We start from the raw sequence: 23,486 nt of genomic DNA, 5'->3' as shown, positions 1-23,486 counted from the left end.
GATTGTTATTGTATAGATTATTTTGAGCAATATAGTTTTCAGGGAATCTGTGTTTGGATATTATGGAAGTGTTAAAATAGTGGTAAATTGAAACTGCATGACATGTTCCAACTGGAATCATCTTGATTAGATTTGTAGCACTATTTCTGCCTAAATTCCCAATTCCCTTTTTATTCCTGATATGATAGTTGCAATGTACATTATCTTGTCCCTTTAATTACTGACCATTAGTTGATTAAGAATGATACTTGTTAAGTTACCTCTATGGCATAAATACTGGACCTTTGGTTCTTTATCTAGATTGATGAGCAGTTACAAAACAAAAAAAATGTATTCCAAAGCTCTCTTCTACTATCTTAATTACTAGAATGGAAAGCTAACCTCTGAGAAACAGTTTTGGAAAGATATTAAATTTCTCTTCAATTTCAATTTCATGAATGTTTTAGATACAATTACTTCCGGCATTGTTGATTTGATGAGTTATCCCTGTAGTATGAATTCAATAATCATTTCATAAATGTGCATACTTGAAAGTGGGATATTACAGACTGTTTTCCAAATTACATAAATGAAAAGATTCTTAATCCCTTTGGGTGAATGAAAAAAGATGACTGGTCCAAGCTTCCTGTTTAGCCTGTGCTTTTGCAGGAGTTCTACCATGCATTGTGATTGATTTTCCTTTTACTGAAATCCTAGTGCTGGTACTCCAATTTCCTAAAATTACATCTCTGATTATTGCTTAAACCATTGCTAAAAAATGTAATATTTTAATTCTTTTTCGGCTTGCAAATCACAATTCATTTAAAAGTCTCAAGAGTTAGTCCTTAGCAAAAAATGAACTATGACTCAGATTTAAATATCTACAACCATGCATCTGTTTTATCTCACACAAATGTAAAAAAAATATGTACATCTTTAGATACTGTAATATTTGTCCAAATAAAATCTTTTGACAACTTTTCATTTTGGGAGGGCAGGGTTTGGCTTGGTCATTTTCCCTAAGTCATAAATTCTGTTTTAGGAAGTTGCATATCATACAGTACTGGTGTCAAATATTGTTGCAAATGTGGACCTTTGGACTGAGTTGGAGTTCATACAACCTGCAGAGAGGAGCTCTGCAGGTCCTCCCTGTTGGCTGGCGCAGCTGGATGGAGCAGAGCCCCAATTGCAGTTTCACCTATACCAGCCCTTGTTTCCCTTAGGTTGTGCCCTTGCGAACCGGGACCGGCAGGACTTAGGTGTGGGCCTTTCTTGAAGTGGTAGAGATCCATCGAGGTAGTCACGTCACAGGCCAGGTTCTGGGGCATGTTGGGTACCAGCAGCATCAGAGTCAGACAGTGGTCAGGGCAGGCGATATATGAGCAGAGGCAAGAGTCAGGTAGTGGTTAGTGGCATGCAGAGTTCAGGCAGAGGACAGTGGCATGCAGCTTTCAATCAGAGGCAAGAATCAGATAGTGGTCAGTGGCAGGCAGAGTTCAATCAGAGTTGAGAATCAAGCCAAAGTCAAAACCAGAGATCCATCTGAGGGAACATGGGATGGAGAGGCAGGCAAGGAACAACACAAGCAGGCAGAGGAAGACACTGAAGCCTTGAAGACGAGGCATTGAAGACTGACCATAAGGAAATAATGAAGAACTGAAGACTGACCATGGAATGAAGACAAGGAACGCAGGAATACAGACCAACACTGATGAGACAAAGAATAGGATCACAGGAACAAAATCAGGAATGCAGGAACAAAGATCAGTAACTCAGGAACAATGACCAGTACCACCCAGAAGCAGTTAGCACTACCAGGAGGTTGTCAACCTATTGCTGTGGTGTGTATAGATTGACTGATTTATTTATTTATTTATTCATTTATTTATTTATTTATTTAGAGTTTTTATATACCGACATTCTTGAAGAAAATATCAAATCATATCGGTTTCCATTGAAACAGAACAATCGCGGTTATGGCGTTACATTAAAACAAGTCGTCAAATAACAAATATAGATAACAAGTATAAATAGAACAGCAAATATAAATAACAATATAAAACAGATAGGAGCAGGGCCCATTTATGGGTTGGAGGCTGTGATGTCATCAGAGCGTACCGTGGAGGATTTCCCACCGCGGGCCCTTTAAATTTGAGGCAGGCGTGCGTGCGTCAAGGGGCAGCATCCTGTTTAGTTGGCTGCACCATCATTCGAGGGGCCTGCCCCAATGTCAAAACTGAAGATAAGCAGGGTGGTCCGTGCCCTGCTGCGCAGACCGCTGGACACTACAGACTTGCTAAACATATGTTCTAGTGTGAAGCTCTTGCAGTGCATAAGAGTCCTTACAGTAACAAAGACTAGAGGACTGATTTATGAAGATTACAGTGTTTTCAGAAAATGTTATTACAGAAGGCAGAACTTACGTCCAGAGCACTTCTATGCTTTAAAAGATTTCATTAATAAGTTGTAAGTTGTTTGCTTGATCAGTTACCATCACTGAGAAAAATGTGTAATTACTGATGACAATGGTAAAGTACAGTACTACATACTGTAGAGTCCTCATCTGACCTGCTTGCAGAAATGTTTGAACTTATTTTCATTTAAGATTCATATTCATTATTGTAAATAAGCTTGAAACATAAATGGAATGCACTTCAAATCTTTCTGTGGAATGTTAATAAAAGACCATGCTGTAGTTTCTCATAATTTGAAAGCACGCTCTCTTTTGTTTGCATTCCTTTAGTGAAGTTTTCTGCTGTATCTCAGTGACCCATCAGACCCAGTTGTGTGTGCCAGCATCATGAAACATAACAGTAGCTTTATGCCCTAAAAGTTCTAAATTAACAGTGAAGGAGCTGATCCATCACCATATGAAGGTGGGGAGGGCAAAACCAGGGCAATTGTTACGCGTGCCGTCCACGCAGCAGACCCGCGGCACGGCCCCCTCACCTTTTCTCAATGACTCCAGCTCCTGGTTCCTCCTTTCTGGCGGCGGCGGCGAGCCATCAGCTCCGTCCTCGGGCCTCCCCCAGTGCCTCTGGCCCGGCTGTGGTCCCTGGCATTCCCGGTCCTGCTGCCACTTCTCGCAGGGCCTCTCCACATGGCCCGCGGAGAGACACTGATACTCGCGCCGCGCCCCATTAAAGTTTAAGTAGGGATCATGGCGAGAGCCTAGCCGCAGCCCCGGATAATGACATCTACACTGCTATAGTATTTAAGCTCAGGCTCCGCTCCCTAGCATTGCCTTTGTCCAAGTCTCCTCACTGGTCGAGTACTCGATGCTTCCTGAGATTCGTCTCATCTGTGTGTTCCTGTTCCTCGTTTGTTCCTGTTTCCTGTTTCCTCGTTCCTACCTCGTTCCATTCTTCGGATTGACTACACAGACCTGACTCTGCTTTGCCTGACCACGTCATCGACTCTATCAAAGCCCAGACCTCTGCTTTGCCTGACTACGCTTGACTATCTTCATGATCAGATCTCAGCCTTGCTTGCCAGAGCCTTCCGATTGCTGCCAGCTCAGACTCAAGCCTGTTCCTCAACGCCTCTTCAGCATACTCCCTAGACGTGGTTATTCAGGCTTCGGCCTCTCTTGCTCAAGCACCTCCTGTCTGCTCTATTGGCGCTCGGGTTTCCAGGTCATTGCCTTGTTCAGAGTAAGACTGTACCATCTTCCAACTGCTGTCTCTGGGTTACACTAGACTTTACTTTGACTCTACACTGAGGCCCGCCTAAGTCCTGCCGGCTCCGGCACCCAAAGGCTCAACCCGTGGGGAAAAAGGGCTGATATAGGTGAAGTTCCAACGGCCTCTATCAGCCCACTCCGCCTACCGATGGTGGGGACCCATAGGTACCTACCTACGGGTTGCGTCAACCCCACCTCGTCCCAAGGGTCCAACTCTGACGCAACAGCAATACTGTGCCTCCAGATTCCAGGGGTAGCTCAGGGAGAGAGGGTGGAGATTGAGAGGTGGGCTGGTGACCATAATATAACTGTGGGCCAGCTCATCCTTCAGCCTCTTCTTTCAGCGTTTTTTAAAAAAAAGAGCACATGTCTTTAATGCAGTCTGTGAGCCTTGGCCTGTAGTCATTGCTTTATTCTTGGGTCTGTGTCTCTCTTAAAGTACGGCTATTGGACAATTCTACTGTTCAAAACCAAATCTAGGAGATTCAAGCTCAGTGAACTTCCAGTATAGGCAAAGATGTGGTAAGCCTCACTGCAAGCAGCAGCCCTAGCGCTGCTTCTCATTTGGCCCTTTCTCTCCCCAACCCATCTCAATGAGGACACCGAGACTGCACACTGTGTCAGAGATGGATTACAAACTGGCTAAAAGACAGGAAACAGAGAGTAGGATTAAATGGACAATTTTCTCAGTGGAAGGGAGTGGGCAGTGAAATGCCTCAGGGATCTGTATTGGGACTTTTCAATATATTTATAAATGATCTGGAAAGAAATACGATGAGTGAGGTAATCAAATTTGCAGATATTACAAAATTGTTCAGAATAGTTAAATCACAAGCAGATTATGATAAATTGCAGGAAGACCTTGTGAGACTGGAAAATTGGGCATCCAAATGGCAGATGAAATTTAATGTGGATAAGTGCAAGGTGGTGCATACAGGGAAAAATAACCCATGCTATAATTACACAATGTTAGGTTCCATATTAGGTGCTACTACCCAAGAAAGAGATCTAGGCATCATAGTGGATAACACATTGAAATCGTCGGTTCAGTGTGCTGCAGCAGTCAAAAAAGCAAACAGAATGTTGGGAATTATTAGGAAGGGAATGGTGAATAAAACAGAAAATGTCATAATGCCTCTGTATCGTTTCATGGTGAGACCCCACCTTGAATACTGTGTACAATTCTGGTCGCCACATCTCAAAAAAGATATAATTGAGATGGAAAAGGTACAGAGAAGGGTGACCAAAATGATGAGGGGAATGGAACAGCTCTCCTATGAGGAAAGACTAAAGAGGTTAGGACTTTGCAACTTGGAGAAGAGACGGCTGAGGGGGGATATGATAGAGGTGTTTAAAATCATGAGAGGTCTAGAATGGGTAGATGTGAATCGGTTATTTAGTCTTTCAGATAATAGAAAGACTAGGGGGCACTCCATGAAGTTAGCATGTGGCACATTTAAAATTAATCGGAGAACGTTCTTCTTCACTCAACGCACAATTAAACTCTGGAATTTGTTGCCAGAGGACGTGGATAGTTCAGTTAGTATAGCTGTGTTTAAAAAAGGATTGGATACTTTCTTGGAGGAGAAGTCCAATACCTGCTATTAATTAAGTTGACTTAGAAAATAGCCACTGCTATTACTAGCAACGGTAACATGGAATAGACTTAGTTTTTGGGTACTTGCCAGGTTCTTATGGCCACTGCTGGAAACAGGATGCTGGGCTTGATGGACCCTTGGTCTGACCCAGTATGGCATGTTCTTATGTTCTTATGGGTAGTTGAAACCCATTAAGTATGCTGAAAGAGGAGATAGGAGAAGATGGAAACATGGTGAGGATGAGAATTTTGGTTTTAAGAACATAAGAACATGCCATACTGGGTCAGACCAAGGGTCCATCAAGCCCAGCATCCTGTTTCCAACAGTGGCCAATCCAGGCCATAAGAACCTGGCAAGAACCCAAAAACTAAGTCTATTCCATGTTGCCATTGATAGTAATAGCAGTGGCTATTATCTAAGTCAACTTAATTAAAAGCAGGTAATGGACTTCTCCTCCAAGAACTTATCCAAGCCTTAAGTCATGTCTTTTCAAAAGGGAGCATAGGACAAGAAAGGACTAAGGCTGCTTGACAGATTGCAGAGCACAGTGGAGGGACCAGTGCCATGGTTAGTATGATTGACTTCTAACATCATCTCTTCACAGTTCAGTTTTGTATACCTTGTATACTTTGAGCAATCATAAATGGGCCAGGAAGTACCCAATCCCAGAATGGGTCTCTATTTTCATCAGTCCATACAAATCACTGGGGCGGATTTTCAGAGCCCTGCTCGCGTAAATCCGCCCAAAACCGGGCGGATTTACGCGAGCAGGGCCCTGCGCGCCGGTGAGCCTATTTTACATAGGCTCACCGGCGCGCGCAGAACCCCGGGACTCGCGTAAGTCCCGGGGTTTTCGGAGTGGGCGTGTCGGGAGGCATGTCGGGGGGCGGGGCCGGAGCGTGCGGCGTTGCGGGAGCGTGTCGGCAGCGTTTTGGGGGCGGGTACGGGGGCGTGGCTACGGCCCGGGGGCGTGGCCGCGCCCTCCGTACCCGCCCCCAGGTCGCGGCCCGGCGCGCAGGAGGCCCGCTGGCGCGCGGGGATTTACGCCTCCCTCCGGGAGGCGTAAATCCCCCGACAAAGGTAGGATGGGGGTTTAGACAGGGCCGGGCGGGTGGGTTAGGTAGGGGAAGGGAGGGGAAGGTGAGGGGAGGGCAAAGGAAAGTTCCCTTCTAGGCCGCTCCGATTTCGGAGCGGCCTAGGAGGGAACGGGGGTAGGCTGCGCGGCTCGGCGCGCGCAGGCTATACGAAATCGATAGCCTTGCGCGCGCCGATCCAGGATTTTAGCCGATACGCGCGACTACGCGCGTATCTACTAAAATCCAGCGTACTTTTGTTTGCGCCTGGAGCGCAAACAAAAGTAGGCTGTTCGCGCTCGTCTGAAAATCTACCCCACTGTGTATTAGCACCAGTTGTTGACATGTCCTCCCATGCCTTGCCTGGCAGTAGCACTTGTATTGCTTTGCCATGCTATCAGTGCATTCACATCTGCATCTGTGCACTGGGCCATGTCTCTTGGGTTGCTCCCATATGCGTTATTCACCAAGTCATTTACTGCATACAAGTGCCCATTCTCTGCTATAGAATTCCTAAAGCTTTGCTGCTTGCATCCCTTTTCCATTAAGATAGCTTATCCATGTCAGATTCTGTGCATCGTGATATTTGAAATCCACTGTCATATATTTTTGTTTCAGTAAGTTACTTATCTGTTCCCCCCTTTCTTGTGCCATATGTGATTTTGGTTCCAGTGTGACTGGGTATAGCTGCTGTAGTTCCATTATATTTTGAGATCATTCTGCGCAGGGCATCTACTACTATCCCTTTGCCAGTTTGTTTGTCCTCTGCTTGATCATGAACGTATTCCTATGGCAGAGGATGTTGAAGTTCTCTTTTCAGCTCACATATGTCATTGTTCTTTTGCATGTCATCTTTTGGTTCTTCAACAGGTCATTTATGGCATCCAGACATTGATTACCTACTGTGGCTTGTCTCTGTGGCAGTAATGCATGTGTCACTTGTTCTTCAATAGCACACGTCAGTGGCCATACACATGGCAAAGTTAGGGAATTCCTGGTCATCTTGCGGTCAATAAGTTCTTTATTGCATAGGACATCTGGTGCCTTGTTCTATGGGGTTTGCAATTCCAGGTGAGCTGGTTAGTCACTTTACCTCTCTCTTCTTTGGAAGAGGTTGTGGCACCTCTCTGTGCTCCTGTATTTGCCCTATTCTGATTGGTACAAGCATTCTTATTGATGAGGGCTCTGAAGCTCTGACTTGTCATGCATTTCACAAACAACATGATCCCTGCTCAGAACTGGTACAAATAGCATATTTTTAATGATTCTTCTGTAACATTTTTCAGCAGTTTACCCTTTGCAGTGTTTGATTTATCTACCTCAAGCAATTGTGTCAGCTAATGACTGGTTATTGCCTGGAGGAACAATTCATCATTAAGCCCCCTCAACTTGCTATATTCATATCATAGCTCAGGTGCTGCCAGTGCTACATTGTGATTAATTATCTCATTCCTGCAGTTACTCATTCCTATGGGCAAATTTAGGTGTGGTTAGTTCACATTCCTGATTTTGCCTGTAGAGCAGATAGGCAAACTGGTAAGCAATCTGCTGAACTAGCATAGTAACACCGTAGATGTGCCACCATCTCTTAAGTCTTCCACCATGCATTCCAATCTCTGCCTTTCTATTGTGGCTTTAACATCCTTTTGCATTTCCTCATTATTTCAGTTACTAATTCCAGCAGGCAAAGTCATATATTGGTTAGCCCACATTCCTGGTCTAGTTTAATGCAACTAGGCAGGCTGTAAAAGAACCTGGGAAAATAACACATTAATATTTTTAGACACATCCTTTTCTCATTCCTTATGCATACTCACTCCTGCTGGTAAATCCTGGTATGGTTCACACATGGTCTAGCCTCTAGTGCAGATAGGCAAACTTTAGAGGAACCTGGTAAAGCAACATAGTAATACGATAGATGGTCACCATCTGGCAGGTCTTTAACATTCATTTCAATCTCTCTGCGAATGCCAATACAATTTTAATATCTTCCCACAGTTCCTGCAGCTTGTGCAGCCTTGTACTATAGAAGAGCAGTTATATTTATTATTGCAAGGTCTCTGAATCCAACACTCTGCTTGTTCAGCAGATTTATTCTGACACATCTTATAATCTGTCATGACCATATCAAATATTGTAATAGGTTTAGGAATTAAGTATTTGCCTGGCAGTCTGTATCACGCAAAACAAACTAAAAGAAGAACAACACTCACTATGTCTTATGTGAAACAATGAAAATATATATTTTCTGTATAATATATGCACAAAACAGGTGCTTATGAGAACACCTGAAACAAATAACAAAACAGAATATATACAGTATATAAGCACAATAAACAAGAGTAATTTTCCCAACTAATAGGGAGTAATTATTTACAAAAGCCTAGTGGAAGCTGTCATCTTCTTGGAAACGTATCTCTGGGCTCTCCCAAATAGTGAGTCAGCTAAGCAAGTTCTTGGCTGGAGACAAGTCAATGTAGTGAGATCCCTTAATCATTGCGAGATTTGGGTGCTATCTATTCAGAATCAGCTCTCAGCAGGGTATCTGTCTAGCTTAGCTGTGCTGCACATGCTCAAAAGGGATTTTCTTGTCTAACTTTCCTGAAATATTACCAAGCTACTGATAAGAAAAACTACTCCATATGTTCTCTAAAGACTTCTTCTCTCTGTCCACTGCTTCTAATGACCATTAAGAACATAAGAACATAAGAAAATGCCATACTGGGTCAGACCAAGGGTCCATCAAGCCCAGTATCCTGTTTCCAACAGTGGCCAATCCAGGCCATAAGAACCTGGCAAGTACCCAAAAACTAAGTCTATTCCATGTAACCATTACTAATGGCAGTGGCTATTCTCTAAATGAACTTAATAGCAGGTAATGGACTTCTCCTCCAAGAACTTATCCAATCCTTTTTTAAACACAGCTATACTAACTGCACGAACCACATTCTCCGGCAACAAATTCCAGAGTTTAATTGTGCGTTGAGTAAAAAAGAACTTTCTCCGATTAGTTTTAAATGTGCCCCATGCTAACTTCATGGAGTGCCCCCTAGTCTTTCTACTATCCGAAAGAGTAAATAACCGATTCACACCTACCCGTTCTAGACCTCTCATGATTTTAAACACCTCTATCTTATCCCCCCTCAGTCGTCTCTTCTCCAAGCTGAAAAGTCCTAATCTCTTTAGTCTTTCCTCATAGGGGAGTTGTTCCATTCCCCTTATCATTTTGGTAGCCCTTCTCTGTACCTTCTCCATCGCAATTATATCTTTTTTGAGATGCGGTGACCAGAATTGTACACAGTATTCAAGGTGCGGTCTCACCATGGAGCGATACAGAGGCATTATGACATTTTCCGTTTTATTCATCATTCCTTTTTTAATAATTCCCAACATTGTTTGCTTTGTTCTTTTTCTAAATCTAACACATTCTGTAAAACACCCCAAAATAATAACCAGAAAGCAGCATTTGTATCAGGTAAACAAGTAATTGCTATCCATAAAGCCTATAAACTAATCCTGGGCAATGTCCAGATGTTTCAACTCTCTCTCTCTCTGCTATGTTTAACTCTTGATATGCTAGCTGGCTTTAAGTAAGTAGTGATAATTTAGTCATGTTTCCATTTTGCGCTGTGTATCTATTTGCTTCATGACCTTGAAGCTTGCAGACTTCAAGTTAGTGAAAGGGAGGGCTAACTGGAGCCTGAATTTTCTTTAAGCAGAACTGTGTGTCTGTGTGTTATCTTTTCTTAGCAAAAATATGCAGGACTCCCCAACAAGCTATCGGGCGGATTTTAAAAGCCCTGCTCGCCGGCGCACACAGAACCCCGGGACTCGCGTAAGTCCCGGGGTTTCTGAAAAGGGGTGTGTCGGGGGCGTCGCCGAGTGACGCCGCATTTGGGGGCGGGCCCGGGGCGTGGCGCCGGCCCGGGGGTGTTCCGGGGGCGTGGCCGCGCCCTCCAGAACTGCCCCCGGGTCGGGTCTCTGCGCGCCAGCAGCCCACTGGCGCGCGTGGATTTACGTCTCCCTCCGGGAGGCGTAAATCCATGGATAAAGGTAGGGGGGGGGGTTTAGATAGGGCCGGGGGGGTGGGTTAGGTAGAGGAAGGGAGGGGAAGGTGAGGGGAGGGCAAAAGAGAGTTCCCTCCGAGGCCGCTCCGATTTCTGAGCGGCCTTGGAGGGAATGGAGGCAGGCTGCGCGGCTCGGCGCGCGCCGGCTGCCCAAAATCGGCAGCCTTGCACGCGCCGATCCAGGATTTTAGAAGATACGCGCGGCTACATGCGTATCTTATAAAATCCAGCGTACTTTTGTTTGCGCCTACTGCGCAAACAAAAGTACGCAATCACGCAGTTTTTAAAAATCTACCCTTATATACTGACCTTGTTCACCATAATGTCTGTTTCTTACATCCTCATTCACCATTTTAAGAACATGCTGTTACCATCATATCTTGTCAATACTAACTTCTGATCTTACTTTTCACACATACATGGGGCCTTTCTCGTATATGTCTGTCACCTCAAACTAACACAAATGTCCATACTTGATAAGGGTTTGTTTTTGACTTGGTCATATTGCTCTTTGGTATGTGCCATAGCCCAGGCAGTCTATGTTTAATTGCTTTATTTTGTTCTATGGCTGTGTTTGATTGATTTCTTTGTTCTGTGGAAATAGGTGGAGTTGGGCATCTAATGCCTTGCTCCTTTTTCTCCTTAAACTGTGATCTTTCAATTGGCTATGTGATGCTGATGGGATAATTTTTTCCCTGCTACTGTTTCTTTCTCATAAGCATAATGCTAGATACTTTACTGCATAATTGTGTTCTCGTGCTGTACTCAGGATTGCCGGTTACCACTGCCTTGGTTTTGCCATATATTGCAGGACGTAAGTCCTGGGTACAGCATGAGCCCACAAGAGTGTGATCATTCAGCTCCATGGCTTAACGGAATGACATCAAAGTGAACATTCAAGAACGGTTCCCCAGGAAGTGAAGAACAACCCAGGAAGTGAGGGACAGTGTCCCAGATGTGGAAGTTGGCCAGATTAGAGCTGTATTTTTGTTGTGGCAGTATATAGCCTTCATTACTGAGTGTGAGGTATGGTCCCATTGGGGCGGATTTTCAGAGCCCTGCTCGCGTAAATCCGCCCAAAACCGGGCGGATTTACGCGAGCAGGGTCCTGCGCGCCGGGAAGCCTATTTTACATAGGCCTCCCGGTGCGCGCAGAGCCCCGGGACTCGCGTAAGTCCCGGGGTTCTCCGAGGGGGGCGTTTCGGGGGCGTGTCGGCAGCGTTTTGGGGGCGGGTACGGGGGTATGGCTACGGCCCGGGGCGGTCCGAGGGCGTGGCCGCGCCCTCCGTACCCGCCCCCAGGTCGCGGCCCGGCGCGCAGGAGGCCCACTGGCGCGCGGGGATTTACGCCTCCCTCTGGGAGGCGTAAATCCCCCGACAAAGGTAAGGGGGGGGGGGTTTAGACAGGGCCGGGCGGGTGGGTTAGGTAGGGGAAGGGAGGGGAAGGTGAGGGGAGGGCAAAGGAAAGTTCCCTCCGAGGCCGCTCCGATTTTGGAGCGGCCTGGGAGGGAACGGGGGTAGGCTGCGCGGCTCGGCGCGCGCCGGCTATACATAATCCATAGCCTTGCGCGCGCCGATCCAGGTTTTTAGCAGATACGCGCGGCTCCGCGCGTATCTACTAAAATCCAGTGTACTTTTGTTTGCGCCTGGAGCGCAAACAAAAGTAGGCTATTCGCGCGCCTTTTAAAATCCGCCCCATAATGTTTACAACTTGATATGGTATGATTACTGTAATATGCAACACTCAAAAATTTAAGATGGGTGACACTGAGCACTAAGAAATTACATTGATAGCTGGTTCCCTTCAGATGCTTTGCAGGCTGCACATTAGAGATGTGAATCGTGTGATCGATCGTCTTAATGATCGATTTCGGCTGGGAGGGGGAGGGAATTGGATCGTCGCAGTTTAGGTTTTTTAAATATCGTGTAAGTCGTGTAAATCGAAAACTGGCACACTAAAATATCCCTAAAACCCACCCCGACCCTTTAAAATAAATCCCCCACCCTCCCGAACCCCCCCCAAAATGCCTTAAATTACCTGGGGTCCAGTGGGGGGGGGAGGGGAAGGGGGAGGGCGGGAAAACCGGCACACTAAAACAACCCTAAAACCCACCCCGACCCTTTAAAATAAATCCCCCACCCTCCCGAACCCCCCCAAAATGCCTTAAATTACCTGGGGTCCAGAGGAAGGGTCCCGGTGTGATCTTTTACTCTCGGACCTCCTGTGCGTTGTAGAAATGGCGCCTGCGCTACCTTTGACCTGTCATATGACAGGGCAAAGGTAGCGCCGGCGCCATTTTGTTTTTTTGTCCCCCGACGGCAGGAGCGTAGGAGATCGCTCCCAGACCCCCGCTGGACCCCCAGGGACTTTTGGCCAGCTTGGGGGGGCCTCCTGACCCCCACAAGACTTGCCAAAAGTCCAGCGGGGGTCCAGGAACGACTTCCTGCACGCGCGGCGCCGTACGGCAACACGATTCCACTGCAGGAGGTTGTTCTGGACACCCGCTGGACTTTTGGCAAGTCTTGTGGGGGTCAGGAGGCCCCCCAAGCTGGCCAAAAGTCCCTGGGGGTCCAGCGGGGGTCCGGGAACGATCTCCTGCCGCAAATCGTTTTTCCGTATGGAAAATGGCGCCGTACGGCAACACGATTCGACTGCAGGAGGTCGTTCTGGACCCCCACTGGACTTATGGCAAGTCTTATGGGGGTCAGGATGCCCCCCCAAGCTGGCCAAAAGTCCCTGGGGGTCCAGCGGGGGTCCGGGAGCGATCTCCTGCCGCGAATCGTTTTTCCGTACGGAAAAACGATTCGCGTGCAGGAAGTCGTTCCCGGACCCCCGCTGGACTTTTGGCAAGTCTTGTGGGGGTCAGGAGGCCCCCCCAAGCTGGCCAAAAGTCCCTGGGGGTCCAGCGGGGGTCCGGGAGCGATCTCCTACGCTCCTGCCGTCGGGGGACAAAAAAACAAAATGGCGCCGGCGCTACCTTTGCCCTGTCATATGACAGGTCAAAGGTAGCGCCGGCACCATTTCTACAATGCACAGGAGGTCCGAGAGTAAAAGATCACATCGGGATCCTTCCTCTGGACCCCAGGTAATTTAAGGCATTTTGGGGGTGTTCGGGAGGGTGGGGGATTTATTTTAAAGGGTCGGGGTGGGTTTTAGGGTTGTTTTAGTGTGCCGGTTTTCCCGCCCTCCCCCTTCCCCCGATTTACGATTTTTTGACGATAAATCGGGGGAATTGTTATTGTATCGCGGCTCTAACGATTTTTGACGATTTAAAATATATCGGACGATATTTTAAATCGTCAAAAAACGATTCACATCCCTACTGCACATTCCTTTCTGATAACCCTTACCAATGCCCAGCAAGGAGGGCCATTGTATACTTCCTCCTCCACGTATGGAAAAAGAAAACAACTTGCATGAAACACATTGAAGTGATGGCAGTCACTGGATAGGACTTTGATATGTTTGTTGCACCATAAAGTATGCATTAATGAGCCTAAGATATGGATCTTGATATGTATGCAGCAATATATGGTTTTACCAAGTTTTGGGCATGTGCTTGATGCATTTACAGCTATATGCAGTATTACTGAATTTGGGATTTGGCTGCAGTTAGGTTGGTGGGGGAGCCCTCAGCAAATTAGGTTTCACTGCTGTGGACTATGGCGGGGTTGACCATGTCCAAGGGCACACAGTAAGTATTGTGCTTAAAGCTGGTTGGGCAGGGAATACCAAGTAACTGGTCTTCCAGTCCCTTTCTTTCATGGGTGAGTGAAAGCCGAGGCGAGTTACCTATCAAGTATTTGGCTTTGATGGCTGGGACTGGTCTACTCACCATCCATGAATTACATTGCATATTCATAAGGGAATCCTGCTGTTTTATGAACCAAGATGTCATTGCACTGCAGAGAAATGTTTGTCTAGTTATCAAGGATGAATTACAGGATAACTTGAGGACACGCACACCAGACAGCAATTCTATGGCCAACCCTGCAGCCAGCATGATGCCTATTAAATGAGAATTAAAATTCGGCAGGTGAGAGCGTGGTCATCCTATGAGATTTGAGATGTTAAATGGCATAAATATTTATATTCAGTTCTTGATTTGTTATATGTATTTGCCGTATGTTATGGCCATATATATCCAATAAAGATTTTTCTCAAATAGCAGTCTGAATCAGATTCCTTTCGCAGGTCTAGTTCAAAAACTAGGGCCTGGAATTGGATAGGGGGTAGAAGATTAGCAAATAAATAGGCTGGGAGGAGGAGGTGAGTTGTACCATCATGGTTGTGTCTTGAATATTTTTTCCACTTGCATAGTAACCAAGTGCTGTATAAGAAGTTGAAATAAAGGTTGAATAATTTGTCCTACAAATAGAAAGCCATCCTGTTGTAGATGAAGACTTTAGTCCCAATAGGTTGTATTACTATATACAGTTCTTATCTTTATTTATTTTATGCAATAAAGAATAAAATCAATGACGACTATGAATTAAGAAGACAACATCAGTGAAAAGAACCCCCCACCATAATCTCCCTGTCCCCATTCCTTTATAACCAATTTTTTAAGATGCAAAGTTTCCAATAACCAATTTTCTACTGGCAACAGATATTTCAAAATGTGATAGTGATTATCTGATACCATGCTGGTTACTCAAGCAGCCACAGGGCAAGTAAGAAGCATTTCTGCTTCCAGATTTCCCCTTAGCCTGTGGTCAACATCCATGGATATCACCTGTGGACTGCAGTAGGAGTGGAAGCTGCAGTGCTTTAGTAGAGCACTTCCTGTCTCTTTCCATCACTTGCAGGCAGCTTTTCCTGGATCCTTGCATAATATCAGGCTAAATAGTATGACAGGGAAGGAAATAGAAAGCGAAGGAAAAGAGAGAAAAAAAGCAAAGATGAAGGGGAGAGAGGAGCAAGAAAAAAGGTGGGGATACAGGAGGAAACCAAGGAAGGGAAAAAATAAAGACAACAAGCAAAGAGGAATGAGAGTTGTTGAAAGCTAAGAGATACCGGAAGAAGAGAGAAAGAGAGCAAAAGGAAAAGGACAGAGGATAAAGATCTCAGGTATTGCACCAATTTATGGAGACTTAACATATTGGTGGGAGGAAGAAGAGCAAAAGTAGGGAGGTAAGAGAGTGAACACAGGAATGAAAATCTAGAGAAGAAAGGAAATAGGGTACTACTTGGCATTTTCAGAGATGTGCAAGAGGGCCAGAAATACCATTAGTTGCACAGAAGGCACATTAGTGCCTACGTGGCAATTTGTGCAGAGTGAGAAGATGCCGATCAAATGTCCTTCCCCTTCCCTTCTCCCTCCCCACTAATCTCAAATTGAACTTGATTGGCAAATTAAATAGTTTTTTTCCTAGTTCAATCAGACCTGAATCGTTGTGCCTTAGAGATTTTGTTGGTGTCAGCATACATATTCGTATTATTTTATTTAAAATGTGATACACATTTTGCTTAAATGTGCCATATAGATAACAAATAAACCTATCTAACCTCTCCTTCTTTCGAGGTCATTCAACTTTGACCAAAACAAAGAAACTTTTCACTATGAAGGTAGCAGTCATTGTTATATGAAGGACTCTCTCTCTTTGTGTGTGTGTATATATATATATATATATATATATATATATATATATATATATATATATATATATATATATATATATAAATGTGCACATGCTAGATACTAGATATATATACACATGCATGTATATATATTTATATATATCTAGTAACCCATCTTAGGGGGGCGGGGGGGGGGGGAAGCAATCAGCTGCATGAATGGAAGGGGAGCATGGCTCAAAAAGTTTGCTTATCCTTGTTAAACTGGTTCACTGCAGTTCAGCACCATGGTCTGGACAGCTCCTGTGAGGGATACACTTTTAAAAAAAGAACTAACTTAACACTCCCAAATTAAACTTTGAAAGGCCGATGCAATATCGGCACGTGAAAAACGGGGGCTCATGATTGAGTTCCCACTCTCCTAATGCACGCTGATGCACCTCTCCGGGGTGCCCAATGTTATCTTTAGATGGACTGCCACGGTAAAAAGGAGACACTAGGGGAAATTGTGTGCTCCTAGTGCCTCCTTGGCAGCAGGTGCCCAGGAGACGTGGCTGTCAGCCGGTTAAGAAAAATGGATGCTCAATTTAACGAGAGTCTATTTTCCTAACCTGTGCACAGCCATGAAATTAAGTCAGAAGAACTACAGAAAAGCTGTATTTTCTGCTTTTCTGTAATATTTTTGGGCTCCTCAAGAATTAACGCCTGCTCCAAGGCAGGCGTTAATTTTTCAGGGTAAAAATATGTGCGTCGGGTGCATATTTGAATCGGGGCAAATAGTTAATAGCTTCATCAACATGGATTTACATGTGATGAGTGCTATTAGCTTCATGCTTGGTTGGACAAGCGTTTTGGATGCGCTAATCACCGTAGACAATATCAAGTGATAAGAATGCTCTGTCATTAGTTTTGTTTTGTTTAGTGTGCAAAAATGTTTTAGGAGTAATTTTCAAACCTATTTACATGTATAAAACCTGGTTTTATGTGCATAAATGGCTATACTGAAATAGCCCAGGGCTCTGTGCATAAAAGTATGCATGCAACTGTTCAGTTTGTATTTTTACATTAAATATTAATATTACTTTTTAAAATTAATATACAGTACAAAGGATGCCACAGTACTATGCCATGGTTTTAAGTAGTACCCCAGAATAGAGAATTTGGTTTTATGGCTAATGTAGTTGACAGCAGCTCAACTTATAATCGGACAGTCCAGGAGTATCAAAAGAACAGAACCCTACCTTGAAGCCCATATGTTTCTGAATGTTATTCAACACTCTAGTGAACATTCCAGTCAGAATATGTACTAAAATATTCTTGGTTTTGCACTGATATACAGATTCAGATGTGTAGGAAATAGTGCATTCATCTTCAAGTAAGAGTGCAATACTGTGAAGAGAACTGACAGAACTAGAAGTCTCATTTAGGTGAATAATATTGTCATATCATTATATTTCTTAATTGAGAATGCAAGACTTTTGTAATATAAAATCAAATCAGGACATTTAGGGCCTGATTTTCATAAGCATTTATGTGCATATGTTGCATGTTTAAATGTACTTTTGAAAATTGTTCAGCGAATTATGCTCATGAAAGTATACATGCATATTTTTACATGCACAAGAAAGAGAAATTCCAGAGGATAGAGTTGAGGATGGGGGAAATCATTTATATGCATATGTTTGATTTTTGGAAGTATACAAGTAAATTTTACAGCTGCTTTAGAGGAGGTGTAAATATATGCATGCAAGTCTGGCAGGTTTTCCGAGTACAGCCCACATTTTCAAAGCACACTTATGTATATAAGTTCGTATTGAAAGTGCACGCTATCTGTGAGTACTTTCTACTTGCAGACTTTAGCCCTACATGTGCTGTTATATAATTGAACTCCCTAAATACTAAATGGTAGATTTTCAAAGCCCTTTGCTTGTAAATCCCAGGGTTTATGCGTGTGGCCGGGCCTTGCCTGTGCCGAGCAAATTTTCAAAGAGACCCGGCCACATGCTTAAACCCCGATACATGTACAACTGCTGTGCCTCTTCAAAGGGGCAGGCTGGGGGGCACCATGGATTACTGTCTGAAGACTCGCGAGCCAGCCGGCTACCGGCACGCGCAACTTGCTTCAGCGTACGGACCTAAAGTAACTTTTGCAACAAACCTAAAAAAAAAAAAAAAGGTAGGGTTTAGGGGATGGGGAGGAGAGGAGAGGAGAGAGTAAGGGGAAGGAAGGTTAGGCAGGGGTTTAGGGAAGTTCCCTCCCAGTCTGCTCCTTAATTGGGCAGACTGGGAGGGAACTTGGGAAGGCTCAAATGCATCGCTGCACAGAAATTGCAAAAGCCCCCTCCTTGTGCATGCTGCCCGCACATATGTGCACGGATTATAAAATCCAGCGCACACGTGTGCGCGGCCATCGGATTTTATAACATGTGTGTGCCGGCGTGTGCATGTTATAAAATTGGCTTGTCCATGTGTGCATGCTGGGAAGCGCACGCACATGGACGCTCATGTGCTCCTTTTAAAATCTACCCCTTTTTCTTTTAATATAACAGTGAATTTATATAAGCATCTTTTAATTTAACCTTCTTAGATAGATGTATATACCATATAGATAATGAATAATCTTATCCACCTCTGCTGTCTAATTATTTTTAAAATGTTGTTCATGCATACTTTAAAATATACTTGCCTCTGCCTATAAATCAGGGTTTTTACATGTACATGTTATTTTTTTAATGCCAAATATACACACATTTGTTTTTAAAATAGGCAGAAAATAAATGCTTTCATTGTGTTGGAAATATTCATGCGTACTCTGCACAGTTTCTAAAATACTAGGATAAATCTCCACATGTCAACTTACAAACTTACACATGCAAATCCAGTACCATGAATAGGTTTGAAAGCTAGTCTCCCAGTGTGGTATCTTCTTCTGTGTCTGTTTTGAAATATCTACTTGCTGAAATGTAGGAGTTTGCTAGTGTGGCAGGGTTGCCAAGTTGCGCAAACCGCTCCAGTTACTCAGCTGCCTACGAATACTGAACACTAATAGGAATTGAACAGCAAAGATCTTTTGTCTGGAAGCAGCATCTGTAACGTGCGGCTATTTAGGCTGGCAAAAAGAGGTGAAATAAGGTGGTGCCCTAAAATAACTTTGTTGTTTAAAAATGTGTTTTTCTTTCTGTGTTTTTTAATTAGGGTATTCATGGAAGGGATGCGCCTTTGAAGGATATAAAGGTGTTTAATCCACGGCGATTTGTAGCTTCCTTTAATGTAGTTAACACAACAAAGAGAGATGCCGGGAATTATCGCTGTATGATTCACACGGATGGAGGCGTTGGCGTATCCAACTATGCAGAATTGATAGTCAAAGGTATTCTACACTGTAAATTTGCAAACGTTGATTGATGCTTCATGTATTTCCTCCTCCCCCATTTTATAACATCCCCTGAAGCACAGGATCCCTTGCTGTGCAGGTCTTGAGGGAAGTCTGCCCTAACCCTCAGTACTTCCCTTTTTGCAACAAATGTTTTGCAGTAGTGGCAAAAGATACATTCCCGTTCTCCCTCTGGGGCTTGAGTGTGTCACATGTGCAGTGTGCATGAATACTGGCAACCCCGTTATACAGGAGGTTTAAACCTTGCCTTCAAGCCTTGGAGCTGGCCTATTTGTGTATTGTTTTAAACAAGATGCTAAATATATTTGTGATTGTGAAAACACAGTGGTATATTCATCAATAGACAAAAATCAAAACCCAAAGATGCTCTCCTAATGATAATTACTATCAAGCAATGTACAAACAGCCCCAGCTTGCATCCAGTGCTTTAGTTATTAGACCCCACAGGTGTGTACGTCTTTTACCACCCTTTATATGTTTTATATTATATACAGAATAGTACAACAATAAAGATAAAACTTTACAAATATTCACTTCATCATGCTGCACATAAACATTCAAAAGAACATGATCAAACAATCTCAAAGTCCCCAGGAGAAAAAGTAAAGCAAAATATTTCCTTATAGCACACAGCACCAACAGTACACAGAGCTGCCAGAATTTATCAGTTTCAGCAATAATGTTTTTAAGCTTAAAGCATTCCAACAACACGCTTTTCACTGAAGCTATTCCAGAACGTTCTTGGTGTGCTTTGACCCAGGCACTATATTTAAAAAATTAATCTGCATCAAGGGGCAAGCTTCACATATCAGTAGAGCTCCTTGCAGCAAAGGAACGGAAAACTTTTAAACAGGTGCATGTGTGCAAGTTCGTTGGGCTGCACCCAGGGACGCGGCTAAATTTATAATATATGCATTTATATGCACACGTCATAAAATAACCTGAGCGTGCGTACAATTTTAAGTGGATGCACACTTATGCATGCAAATGCCATTTCTACCATGTAAGTAGAGGGATTTTAAAAGGCACGCGCAATGGTGCTATTACAGGTTTTCCCAGTTCGCCAAGGTAAGGAATAGGACTTCCAAACCTCCCTAATTTAGTACCCTCCCATCTCTTCTGTTTGCCTTAAAACCTCTCCGATCTGCCTATTTATCTTTATTTCATAACTTCCATGTCAACCATAGCAGAAGTAAAGTTACGAAGCAAGTTTTCTCACAGGACAAGCAGGATGGTTGTCCTCACATATGGGTGACATCAGAGGATGGAGCCCAATCATGGAACACTTCTGTCAAATTTTCCAGAACTTTGACTGGCCCCTACTGGTCATGCCCAGCATGGCACTAACCCTGCAGCCAGCAAGGGTCCCCCTTCAGTCTTCTTTTTTCCACGCAGCAATAGCCACACGGTTAAAGAGCTCTGCAGAGATTCCTGACAGGAATTTTCCTCATGGAATTACTAAAAATGAATTTACCCCACAGAGGTCCCTCCTTCAACTTTTTCAAGCCACGGTACTCCAGTAAGTTTTTTTTACCCGTTTTCTGTTGATTACCGTTGAGTTTGGCCCTTGCGGCCTACTGGCCGTCGACCATACCATGGCTCAATTTTTTCATGACCATGGTGTCAGGGTTCCGCCGCTGGTGCCCGGACTGTAATCGCACCATGTCCATCACAGACCCTCAAAAAGCCTGTGTAATGTGTCTCGATGTCCTAAACTGTACCAAATGTGCCCTTATGACACCAAAAGGTCACAAGGCTAGAATGGAGAGGATGGAGCTCCTCTTCCGTGCTCAAACCAAAACGCTGTCCATTGCATCGACGTCGTCAGAACCGGCACTGTCAACATCGCGCCAGCATCGACCTCCGGCCGGTGACCGTCCAGCATCGAAAATTCTCAGCCTTTGTCACCCTCTACTCCCCCTCAGGACCGAGGGGATCGTAGAGATAAACATTGCCACCAGCATCGAAAGTCTCGGACCATCGAGGGAGCGATATCATTGACCTCGCCATCATCCGAGCTGCCGTCGAAGAAACCCCGTCCAGAAAAGGCACCAACCTTTTCAGCGACTGGGTCACCGAGGCAACCCTCAACTGACTGAGTATCGGGAGCCGCGACTCCACCTTTAACGGTGGTCCCTCCAGATATGCCTCTGCCTCCTTCTTCTGTTCCGGAGCCGGGGCTGCTTGCTCCAGGTCTCCAAGAAGAACTGGACCGGATGGTTCAGGAGGCCATCGACAAGACGATGCATCGACTCCAGGTTCCTCTGGCACCGACACCGGTACCGATTGCGGAACCGACCACTGACCCGATTCCAGCAGCATTGGCACCGCTGCTCTTGAGGATGGAAGCGCTTTTGGCCGCTTTTCCACCGATGGACTCCAGGTCACCGATGGCTCCAGTGCCTTCCCCGCTTGCGTTGTCATCAGGAGGAGAAACACTGTTCCGCATCCCTCCTTCGGTAGTTCTGCCGATGCCTCAGCCGTCGATGCTGATACGTCCGTCGGTGCCACCGATCCACCCATCAGTGCTGATGCATCCATCGGCACCATCGAGCCATCCATTAATGCCCTTGATGCCTGAACCGATGCCTTCGATGCCTTCATCGGTGCCTCCAGTTATTCCTTCGAGTCCTTCGGACCCATGACCAGGACCTTCAGGGATCCCACCGCCCCATCCTCCTCTAGTCCCTAGAGGAGCAGGTGCTGATCCCTAGGACACCTGGACTGATGATTCTTAACCAGACACCGATGATTTGCCTTCACCACCTTCACCTACTGAAAATAGAAAGCGTTCTCCTCCAGAGGACCTTTCCTTCATAAATTTTGTGAAGGAGATGTCTGAATTGGTACCCTTCCAATTGCAGACTGAACAAGATGAAAGGCATCAAATGATGGAGATGTTACAATTCCTGGATGCTCCCAAGGAAATAACCTCCATCCCTATCCACCAGGGTCTTCTAGATCTCCTCAAAAAGAACTGGGAACATCCTGGCTCTGTGGCTCCAGTCCACAGGAAAGCTGACACCACCTATCTCGTTCAGTCAGCTCCAGGTTTTTGAAAATCTCAATTGGATCACCAATCTGTGGTTGTTGAATCTGTCCAGAAAAGAGCAAGGAGATCAAAACCTCATACGTCCTTTACCCCAGGCAAGTAACAGAAATTTCTAGATGCTATTGGTCACCGTGACTTCCAGGGATCAATGCTCATCTCCAGAATTGCCTCTTTATCAGCTCTATATGACCCAATATAATAGGGTCTTATTTAAGCAGAAACAAGACTTAACAGACTCCCTGCCTCAGCAATTTCAAGATCAACTCCAAACCCTAGTCAGCAAGGGTTTTGAGTCAGGCACGCATGAGATACGATCATCTTATGACATCTTTGATACTGCAACCAGGGTATCTGCAACTTCTATCTCGGCAAGATGATGAGCCTGGCTCAAGTCTTCTGACCTTCGCCCTGCAGTTCAGGACAGATTGTCCAACCTCCCTTGTGTAGGAGACAATCTGTTTGGCTGGTAGATTCAATGGACGGTGGCAGAACTAAAGGACCATCATGAGACCCTGAGACATCTCTCTCTCATGCTTTCTGAATACTCTTCAAAACAGCCTTTTAGGAAAGACTCTAAGAAGTCATTCTTCCGCCCAAAGAAGTCCTACCCGCCACCAACTAGAACCCGTTCTACGAGACCATTTCAAAAAGCCCAGTCTCATCAGACACGGAAACAAAAACCGCAAACAGCCCCTCAGCCAGACCCTGCTTCCGGTTTTTGACTCTTACATAGAGAGCAGCAGCCAGCTTCCATTGCCCCACATACCAGTGGGAGGTCGATTGTGCCATTTCAACAACAGGTGGCACTCAATCACCTCAGACCAGTGGGTCCTAGCGATAATTGCTCAAGGTTATCGTCTGAAATTTATCTCCATTCCACCGGACTCCCTACTTCTACCGACGTTGAGAACATCCGACCACTCACTGCCCCTGGAACAGGAGGTCTCCTTCCTCCTCCAGTCTAGAGCAATAGAACCAGTGCCATACTCACAACAAGGCCTAGGGTTCTATTCCTGGTACTTCATAATCCCCAAACAATCATGAGGTGGTCGTACAATTCTGGA

At 44.9% G+C, this 23,486-nt stretch overlaps 1 protein-coding gene across 9 annotated transcripts in view; it reads left to right on the top strand.

The window, feature by feature from the left end:
* The window catches only part of PTPRM (protein tyrosine phosphatase receptor type M), a 1,907,823-nt gene that overhangs the window by 710,863 nt on the left and 1,173,474 nt on the right, over window positions 1–23,486 (top strand). For all 9 annotated transcript variants that reach the window (XM_029591025.1, XM_029591024.1, XM_029591022.1 and 6 more), the window contains one exon: window positions 19,172–19,346. In XM_029591025.1, coding sequence (XP_029446885.1) covers window positions 19,172–19,346 — 175 coding nt within the window. The remainder of the gene's footprint in view (window positions 1–19,171; window positions 19,347–23,486) is intronic.

This window comes from Rhinatrema bivittatum, chromosome 2 (genome assembly GCF_901001135.1).
Source record: "Rhinatrema bivittatum chromosome 2, aRhiBiv1.1, whole genome shotgun sequence".
Classification (NCBI taxonomy): domain Eukaryota; kingdom Metazoa; phylum Chordata; class Amphibia; order Gymnophiona; family Rhinatrematidae; genus Rhinatrema; species Rhinatrema bivittatum.
The sequence above is the reverse complement of the archived record's forward strand: the minus strand, read 5'-3'. Positions and strand labels throughout refer to the sequence as shown.